Here is a 10,575-nt window from a genome sequence, read left to right as displayed (position 1 = left end):
AAAAACCGAAAGACATCTTTTTTCAAAAGGGGAAGAAAGTTTCAAAAACACCGGCGGCCGAATTTGGGCCTCCATTAAAACCACTAATTAAGCGGCGAGGCCGAAGCTGCAAGTGATACGTTGAAGTGAACCAAAGTCTCAACCACCGACAACTCCTCCACAAACAGGAAGGGGGTGCGTCCATCGATCTTAACATGCAGGAGAGGAACCCTCCACGTCTCCCAAAAGCGGCAAAAAAGAAAAAGAGTGGGGGATGCTTCGACAGATTTGAGCACTAAACCATCCCACCCTACCCCAACCCAACCCAATACGACTATATATAGAGTTGCTGAGTTTATTGGCTAAGAGCATCTCCAATGGTCGGCGAGTGACCGGCTAGCTGATTCCCGACGCTGGCCGGTCCGCTCGCCGAACCATTGTGGGCGGCGAGCGCCATTTCAGCGAGAAATTCGGCGAGCGCTGCCTGATGCGCTCGCCGATCGGCTCGCCGCCATTGTAGGCTGGCGATTGGCCAACGTATTTTTTTTAGAATTTAATTTCTGAAACACTATATATACGCGATTTGAACGTCATTTTCATTTGCACCGCTTGTGTTAACGAGCTTTCTCTCTCTCTCTGAATTTCTATACAAGAGCAATAACGCGAAATGAGTAACGCGGGTGGTAGTGGTGGTAGTGGTGGGGATGCTGAGGAGGAGTTTGAACGCCAAGTGTTGGAACAGTTAGAGGCCTATACGACCCGCGAGGCAGAGCGGCTGTTAGAAAGGGCCTTGCAGCCGCGGGTTCCTCGACCACCTCTGTGACATCCTTAACCCGAAATATGCATCAATTTGCATATTGATATATATTCATTTATTAGTGCATATTTATAATGTTATTTACATAATTATATTTTATACATATATATGAATATGTAAACGTGTGCATGGGATATATATTGTGTATTTTGACTAGTATCTTAATAATTAAGTAAGCTTCATTTTATATATTTTTATTTAGAATATTAAATGATTATTTTTGTTCATAAGGTATATGGGTGACACGTATCACTATGATTAACTATATACATGCCATTTGGGTTACTAATATTTTAATTAATAGACATAAGTCTCGGCAAATAACCAAGATATTTTCGTACTACTACTATATATATATTCTATAGGAATATTGAGGGAAAAACTTAGAAGAAAAATAGAGGGAGGAAATACAAATTGAAGAAAGGATCGGACCTTTTAAATTAGGAGTCAGAATCACGAGTTCGGTAAAAATATCTATTATAATCAGGTGTGTATAAATCACACTTTTAATTTTGCATATTTTATGTGATTGAATGTTATGTGTTAAATTGGAGTGAATATTTGAATTATATGATGCGAGATTAAAATGGTTATGTGTATTTGATATTGATGGTGGAATATGATATGGATATGTGAGTGGTGCTTTTGATATGTTTTTATATGGCATTGGAATATCTTGAATTATTGGATTAAAGAAGATATGTGACAGTCTTGCCCTGGATTCTACGGGTCAAAGAAAATATGCAAAGAGAGGCCTTCGTGGAAAGGTCAAAATGCAAAGAGGGGCATTCGTGGAAAGGTCAAATAATGAAAAGGGACCTTCGGGTCGTATACAATGAAAATCCCGGGCAGATACCAGACTTGATCTGTCACAGAATAATAAAAAGAACGGAGAAGCATATGCATATGAATATTAAATTATTTATGATATTTATTACTTCTAGTGATATATGTTAGTGAAAGAATGTGTTTTGATATTTGTGTGTGAAATTAAAGGTAAGGTTTATATACATTGGGTTGTGGCTCATATAAACCACTATAATTTTTCAGGAATAAGATATCAGTGAAATTATTTGTTGACATGGGTCGTAGGAACTCCACATGTTATCAGGGTCGGCGGCTGACGCATTTTGGCAACTTCTCTTCCTCATCATTTTTGCATGTAGATAAATGTGTAGTATATAGAGTGGTGAGAGGGTCCCACTATGGTTTAGAATGTTCTGGAATATGTACTTGATAAATGTTGGTTTTTGAAATTATAAAATGTGCGTTTCATTTACTTGGCGTGTGGATTAATTATTTTAAATTTTAAATTTATTTATGGTAAGTGCATACGTCATAAGGGTTGAGGTGTGACAACCTCGACCCGTTGTCCACCGCCGAGCAGTGATTGATCGGGATCACGTAGCTGCACATCAGCGGCTATATGACGACTACTTCGCAGAGCAGCCGCGGTTTGGTGGAAACATCTTCAGGGGGCGTTTTAGGATGAGCAGAGCGCTGTTTATGCGTATCGTTGACGCTTTGGAGCGTCGATATCTGTGTTTCCGCTTCAGGCACGATGCGGCTGACAGACCCGACCACTCAGCTATTCAAAAGTGAACTGCGACAATAGGCAGTTGGCCTACGGAGGCGCGGCAGACATGTGGGACGAGTACCTCCACATCGGTGAGACGACTGCCCTGGATTGTCTGAAGTATTTCTGTCAGGGCGTCGTTGAAATATTCAGTGATGAGTATCTTCGAAAACCTATCCCCGAAGACTGCCAGGATCTGCTGCAGATGCACGGAGAGAAGCATGGGTTCCCGGGAATGTTAGGCATCATAGATTGTTTGCATTGGGAGTGGAAGAACTGTCCCGCTGCCTGGAAGGGGTTCTATACCACCGGCTACAAGGGAAAGAATCCCACGATGATCCTCGAGGCTGTAGCTGATTACCGGTTGTGGATTTGCATGCGTATTTTGGGATAGCCGGGTCGAACAACGACCTCAACGTCCTCAACTCGTCGCCCCTTTTCAACGATCAGTGCAAGGGCGTCGGTCCGACCATCAGTTTTGTTGCCAACGACAACCGGCATGATATGGGCTACTACTTGGCGGATATAATATACCCTAGGTGGTCCGTCTTTGTGAAGACGATCAGATGCGCAAATGAGGACAGGAAGGCCTACTTTGCGGAACAAGGACGTGGAGCGCGCATTTGGTGTACTTCAGGCTCGATGGGCGGCAATTAAGGGTCCAACGCGTTTGTGGCATGTCGACTGCATTGCTGATATAATGTACGTCTGTATTATCATGCACAACATGATTGTCGAAGATTAAGGTTTACAACTGACTAGTTGGGCCAACGATGATAATGAAGCCAGTCCAAGCCACGGCGTGGCCGCCACCAACGTACGACGGGGGGTACCTCACGATGAAACCGGCCGCCTCCAGGTACATGCCGACATGCGCCAAGTGGATGCCCATATTTAACTCCAAAAGGATTTAATTGAAGAGTTGTAGGCGTGGAGGACTGCACGTCGATATTTTTTTGTTTTATTATTTTTTTTTTTTTTATTATGTAATTTTTTTTTTGGACGCACTTTTTTTAATTTAAATGAAATTATTGCATTTTTCCGTATATGTGTCGTAAATTTAATTCTCTATTTTGTGATTAATTCCGTAAATTTAGTTGTTTTTTAGTTTTGATTGTTCTGGCTAGCCTATTGGTTGTCCAGTTGTTTGTCCTGATGATGTGGTAGGGGAATTTTAGTGTTGATGATGTGGCAGGAGGAGTTTGTGGCTAGCCTAAAGCCATTGTGGATGCTCTTTGAGCATCCACTATAGGAGAGCCGCGGCTTGTGGCTCTCCCGTGGCCCAGCCGCGGCTCCCTATAGTGGGAATCATGGGCGTTTGTGGTGGGGGGGAGTGCCCACAAGAGCGTCACTCGCGTGGCCCGGCCGTGGCTCTTGGACGTTGGTCGCGGCTCTCCCTAATTTTTATTTATTTATTTATTTTCTGAATTTTATAAATGTACCCATTTATTTACCCCATTCCTACACAAATTCTATAAATATACTCATTTTTCCTCATTTTTTAATTAAAATTTACACAAAATGAAAAAAATAAATTATGTGGTGGCTTGGACATGTCCACTAAAGTGTAAAACACGGGCGTTGGTGGCCCGGCCAACTACAGTGGACACTCTAAATGATCATAACTATACAGATCAACCATTTGAGGGGACCGATGAAGTAGGATGTGTCATCGATGTCTGAAATGGAATGGGAGATGCATAACGACATGATCATCTCACTCCACGCCAACTTAAGGTCAAATAAGTAGTTTTATATTTTTAGGACGTTGAATTTTAGGGTTTTATTTGCAATTTTTACATATTTAGAATATATAATTGTTTATTTTAACAATCAATGAAAAACACGACTTCGCCCAAAGTAAATGAAGAAAGGCTCTTCCCTTCACGGCTTCACCACCCTTAGTGAAGCTTTTCATCGTAATACGTCTCTCTCTTCACACAGCAATTCTCCCTTTGCCAGCTACACAGCAAGATCTACCCTACCTCCCTCTCTCTCTGTAAATAGACGCGGTGCAATTTGTCGCAGATTAGCAGCATACATGCATTTCGGATGAAGTAGGAAGCTCCGTCATCTCATCAAAATGACCAAAGCTTCATTCATCATCTATATTACTCTCGCAGTCGCCCTCCTACTCCTAATCTCCCGCTCCTCCAACAACAACTCCCACCGCCACCGCCACCGCCACCGCCGCCTCAAGGTCCGCTCCAACTTCAATTTCACACCTCCCACCGACCCCCGCTTCTCTGCCTCCGCCGCCGCCGCATTTGACCCAGTGGTCGCCGAAATCGAGCGCAAGCGCGAGGACAAACAGTGGGAGCACCACTACATCCAAGCTCACCACCCTGAGTCGACTCCGCCCGACCACGAGTGGGACGATCTCGCGAGCGCCGAGGATTACCTCAACGACGAGGAGAAGTTCAATGTGACTAACAGGCTGCTGCTCCTCTTCCCCAACATTGACATCGACCCGCCCGATGGCTACGTCAGCGCCGCCGAGTTGACTCAGTGGAACTTGAAGCAGAGCCAGAAGGAGGTGCTGCATCGGACCCAGAGGGAAATGGAAGTCCACGACAAGAATAGAGATGGATTCGTCACGCTAGCCGAGTATCAGCCGCCGAGCTGGGTCGTTAATTCAGGTCTGCCCCAATTGTTCCAAGCATTGCGGAGTTGACTTTAATATGAATCAGTCCTCTTCTATTTTACTTGAATGTTGAGAATATGATGACTCAGATTTTAAATGCAATAACTACTCCACCAATTGAATTCGACCTAGAGTCCTTCATTCATGTAGTCTCTGCTACTATTTTCACTTCTTTGTTTCTTGGTGTTGGTAGTTTGGATCTTAGCCATACCATTAATGTGAAGTACTGTTGAGTGTTTACTCTGTGCTTTTTGGATCAGAATATGGTGATGTATTCAGGACACAACTATAGGGGCATGTTCGGTTTTTAAGGAATTAGATCTGGACCAGGATCATAGTACTGAACTTTGTTACTTTGAAAACATAGGAATTGCTTGATAATGTTGATTTCCTCCCTAATGCAGACAATAACTCATTTGGATATGAAATGGGCTGGTGGAAAGAGGAGCATTTTAATGCATCAGATGTAGATGGAGATGGTCAATTGAATATCACAGAGTTCAATGAGTAAGTCTCTGACCAGCTCGGGAGCTTAATTTTCAAAAAGATTAATCTTTCTTTTTGGGATTTGTTTCTGTTGGTGTTCTTTGTCACCTACTCGGCCTAATTCATTTCCTTTCCTTGTTGTAGCTTTCTGCATCCATCTGATTCAACCAATCACAAATTGCTTGAGTGGTTGTGTAAAGAAGAAATAAGGTACTCTGGCTGAACCGGAATTTTCCTTTTATACATCATGATTTGAGCTTGTTGACTATGGCAATCAAATTGTAGGTGAATAAACTTGCTTTAACTTTGTAAGTAACCTCGAAATTATGGGTTACTGTTGTTATTCCATCTCTGGAATGATGCAATCATAATTGAACTGTACATTGGACAACCACCTCCCACTATTAAGATTTAAGCATAAATGTATCACATTAAAAAGATGCATCATGTGAATGCCTACTTTGCACTTTTCAGCTATTGGAATGATTTATACTGAACAGAAACGCTCTTATTGGAATTTTACTTACGAGTGCTGATAAAATCACTGTAGGGAAACATTATTTGCTCATCGATAATATTTTTTTGTATGAACAGTCTAAAGATATGCTGCTATTCATTTGTTTCAAGCGATTGTTGTAGAAGATCTTTCATTAAGCTGTTGTGGCATGCTTCTATATATTGCTTCATAAGATCTTTCATTCTATGGCTGAAAAGTTGTTGTGGCATGCTTCTGTTGATTATTACAGAAGATCTCTCATTCTATCTCTGAAATGTTGTTTTGGCATGCATCATACATATTTAACATGTGACCAATGTATAGTTTCTTGCTCTCTTATATTTTCCCAAGCTTCCACAGTAGAAGGGTGAATATACTCATCTGAAGTTGTATTGGTCTTGACTATGATATATTATTATCACAACTAGATTGATGTCATCTATTAAATTGAGAAATGAAGCTCGACTAGGAAGTGTCTCACAAGCGCATGCTTAAGTTATAGTTTGATAGATACATTTTGTCTTCATTTCTGATCTTGCATAGTTAAAATAACAATAACAAGACGATGACTAAAAATAGCTGTCTAGAGAGAAACATTTGATTGAGTTCCTGGATACGTACTGATTCTTATTCATCCCAGGTTTCTATAATTAAACAGTTAGAGAAATTCTTCGAATCATGATGATTTGTTGTGGACCAACATGCTTTTCTCATTCCTGACTGCTAATTTTGTGATCTCTTTGGGGTTCCTCGTCTCCTTGCTTGCCTAATCATTGATAAGTTTTAAGCTATTATCAAATAGGCAAAAGCAGAACAGACCTTATATTGAAGCTATTATTTTTCACTTTTCCTTACTAACCTGAATGAAGAATTTATGAGAAAAGATACCTATGCAAATTATTAGATTTTAAGCATAAAATTAGGTCATTTTGATGCTAGTATATGGCAAGTTATGTTCACCTTTAGTCTTAGTATATTAACTTTAAATACTAGTATATGCAAATGAGCAGAAGGCCTTTTATCTATATAATCTGAAGTGACTAACATTTATAAAAACAATTTAATTAGAAGTATGGATGTGTGCATTAGTATTATTTAAGAACCTGTGAGGTGGGATATGGTTGGGGGCTTGATCACATGTTTAATATGCTTTAAAAACAATTACAGAGTCTCCTTAGAGAGGGTATTGGCACTATCGTCTCTGACTCATGGCTGGGTTTTTGGGCTTCAATAAAAAACCAGAGGGCTGGAAGGAACACATTGAGGGAAAGCTTGATCAATTTAGGTCGAATTTGATAGATAATGACTATTTCTAGAAGTTGCTTCGGCGGTTTCTTTGTCCAAAAAGACTGAATTCTAAATATTTGCGAGTCAACCATTTATTTTTATGGTGCAATTTGTGGATTCTCATCTAGAATTTTTTATATTAGAGCAGTACGTGTTTTGGCAAATGATCACATTAGCTGGATTTTGAATGATTTTTTTAGATAAGTGTGAGTATCTTATTGTTTTTGTTAGATCTCATTTACTTGGTTCCTAACAAATAAATGAGTACAATTTATTTAGTATAACACATATCTGGTTAAGTGTGAAGTGGAGCTGGCCATTCAAAATTGTCATGGACAAATAAAAAGACTTAGCTTTAATTCTTGATGATTTTTCAAAGAGTTCTGTGTATGACCAAGCAATGGCATGTTCGTGAGAATATTAAACTACTAACTGGAGTCCTCTCATGCCACTTTAGTGTATTTCAATTAAGTTCTTGCATGTTGATCACTGAGGATGATTTATGGTGTCTTTGGATATATGGATCTCAAGATTTTCTTTATGTTTATGAGAGAGATAGAGAACAAATCACTACTAAGCATGGTTTTGAGTTGCTACAGAGCAAGACTAATTGGAAAAAACGTGACTATTCTATTCATATTTTGCATCTGGACTTTATGCTGCTTCTTTTTATTTATGATGTTTAGTGAGTTTCTCTTGTGGAGTGGAGGTAGAAGGGAAAGATACGTCTGACTGCTTGACTTTGGATATCAGCATCATTAATATATAAGTTATAAATTTGTTTCCTTGTAATATATAATTAAGTTAAATGCAGAAGAGTTTTTCTCGTTAGATAGCCAATAATTTCTATTTCTTCTTGTGAAGCATACGTTTAAAACATTTTTCCATTTTCTGTATGATTTAGTGTAAGTGATTTATAGTATCTAATTTCCTCATTTTCATTGTCATCTACTACACATAAGGGAAAGAGATACCGACAAAGATGGGAAGGTCAACTACAAAGAATTTTACCATGGAATTTATGACTTGATTAGACCACATGGTGAAGGGGTTCAGGATTCGTCACATGAATATGCTGAGGAGGCCCCAACAAAAACATTGTTCAACCAGCTTGACAAAGATGGTGATGGGTAATCTACTGATACATCTATTCCTAAATTGATTGGTCAATTGGGACAATTATTTTTATAAATGATGAATTAACCTAAATATTTGTGTTGCAGTTATTTGTCACATATAGAATTGCTGCCGGTTATTCAAAAAATACATCCGTCGGAGCTATATTATGCTCAACAGCAGTCAGAGTACATAATGCAGCAGGTATGTTTTGCACTTATGTTCAATTTCTTTGAGGAAAAGTATTTAAGAACACATTGTTAATGAATCATGTCTTTCGTTGCTCAGCACTTTATGATTTCAGTGGAAATGGTTCATAAAGAAATGAATGTGTCACATATGTGTATAATTTTGCAATATGATTACAGCAAAAGCATTCTGCTTCCTCTCTTGAAAATTTGTTATGTGTGTGGAACTGTGGATCTTGTGTTTCACTGGCAGAAATATTCTGCAACTTGTGTTTTAACTTTAAAATGAACTAGTAGACCCTTTTCAATATTAAAAGGGGCATAACTCAAGATCAATAGTCATACTTATCGGTGGCTGATTCAATCTTTTAGTGGTTTCTTCTAGATTAGCCTTCTTGTTATGATGATATTAAATCTATAGAGAAATAGGTGAAGTAAATTCTAGGCTTCAAGCCTATTCCCAGGTTTTTCTATAGATGGTTTGACCTTACTGTATGAAGAAATAATGGAGTCATATTTCTGGTAAGTGTAATAATTGTCTTGGTTTCCATATTTTAACTTTTTAGACCTAGGGTTGTTGGAACATGAGTTCTTTTCAAAAAGTCAACTGCTTTGATATCATGTAATTCTTGTACTGAAGGGTAATTTAGTAACAGGGATTAGTTACTTACTGGTATTTTAATTTTGGTTACTTTTTTATGTTTACATAGCAAAATGGCTATCTTCAAAGATTTTACTGACAGTTAAAATAGTATCAGTAACATAAGTTGTTGTTGCTTCTGAACATCCCATTTGAATCCTTAATCCCAGACTTATCATATACTCCATGTACCTGTACACAAGCTCCATGAGTCCATGGCAGTCCTTTATCCAATAGTAGTGTTGCCTTTTCTCATTACTAGCCCGTCCCAGCTAGAACAAATTTTGCACATGTTAACATTTGTATCTTTTAGTTATAGTACTCCGTATCTATTAATGAGTATATACTTGGTGACAGAGTAGATAGATATATGTTGTTAATCCACCACATACGTTGATGCTTTAAATAAGTATTGAGTTTGTTTGATATGTAATCCTTCAAGTGCTCGTAAATGTTCTAAATCTAATCTATATGGAAAGTATATGCCCAGTAGACTATTTCTTTACAAATTAGAATCATGATTATGCCAACAACCGTATGAGGATCACTTTGAAGCCCTTTGGGGCTTGAGAGAAAGGCTTAGAGGAAAACTTACCACCCAAATCAGTCTTTATTGGTGCATGTTGTACAAGAAAAGCCTGATTTGACTGGTTATTGTATACCAGACTTTTATCTCTATTAGTCGCATCAATGAGTTATATGCTGCCTTTTATTTTAGATCATCGTTCATTTCTTGCTAGAGAAATCTTGTATTGGTTGGCAATATTCAGGTCACTCAAGCAGTTGCTTATTCATAATTTCTAATACTCTCCATTTATTTTCTTCTATGCTGATATTTGGCCCTTTCTTCTTAATACTTGTCATTACTTAACATTCACAGAACCTATAAGCTGAGCCTTCCCTAGAAGACTAGCTACTTGTTTAGTTGAAGTTTGAAGTCGTAATTTTGCAGGCTGATACAGATAAGGATGGGCGTTTGAGTTTGACAGAGATGGTCGAGAACCCATATGTCTTCTACAGTGCTGTATATGATGAAGACGAAGACGAAGATTATGATTACCATGATGAATTTCGCTAGATCCATCCATGGTTGGCTGGTGACCAAGACTGTGGCTTTACTCAGAAATACAATATGATTCTTTAATCCTTTTAACTCAACAACTGATGCAGGTCTGCTGGTAGTAGCACAATATCTCAAATTTTGTTCCTTAAACTTGTACTATAACACCCCCCTACCCAAAAAAAAGGTCTACAATATGTTTGTAACTATGATCTCATTCTCTCAGTAATTTATTCGCGGTTTCCATATTGCAGAATATAGGCATTGGTATTTCATTCACTGAAAA

The 10,575-nt window shown here is 38.8% G+C and overlaps 1 protein-coding gene across 1 annotated transcript; it reads left to right on the top strand.

Annotated features, from left to right (window-relative positions):
• Nucleotides 1-4,228: 4,228 nt before the first annotated feature.
• Nucleotides 4,229-10,547, top strand: LOC125210871 (uncharacterized). The gene is made up of 6 exons (XM_048110483.2): nt 4,229-5,011; nt 5,421-5,523; nt 5,647-5,712; nt 8,248-8,415; nt 8,509-8,605; nt 10,182-10,547. Exons 1-6 carry the CDS (start codon nt 4,456-4,458, stop codon nt 10,305-10,307), a joined length of 1,116 nt encoding a protein of 371 aa, XP_047966440.1. The 5' UTR covers nt 4,229-4,455; the 3' UTR covers nt 10,308-10,547.
• The last annotated feature ends 28 nt before the right edge of the window (nt 10,548-10,575 follow it).

This window comes from Salvia hispanica, chromosome 3 (genome assembly GCF_029641045.1).
Source record: "Salvia hispanica isolate PSC_SH4W2 chromosome 3, Shi_PSC_v1, whole genome shotgun sequence".
NCBI lineage: Eukaryota > Viridiplantae > Streptophyta > Magnoliopsida > Lamiales > Lamiaceae > Salvia > Salvia hispanica.
This window is presented reverse-complemented; position numbering and strand designations above follow the sequence as displayed.

What these genes read in the sequence shown, in the direction of transcription:
- LOC125210871 (XM_048110483.2), top strand. Translation starts at nt 4,456, where the DNA reads ATGACCAAAGCTTCATTCATCATCTATATTACTCTCGCAGTCGCCCTC. An exon ending in TTGTGTAAAGAAGAAATAAG is followed by an intron (nt 5,713 to 8,247) that starts GTACTCTGGCTG and finishes ACTACACATAAG; the next exon opens with GGAAAGAGATACCGACAAAG. An exon ending in CTTGACAAAGATGGTGATGG is followed by an intron (nt 8,416 to 8,508) that starts GTAATCTACTGA and finishes TTTGTGTTGCAG; the next exon opens with TTATTTGTCACATATAGAAT.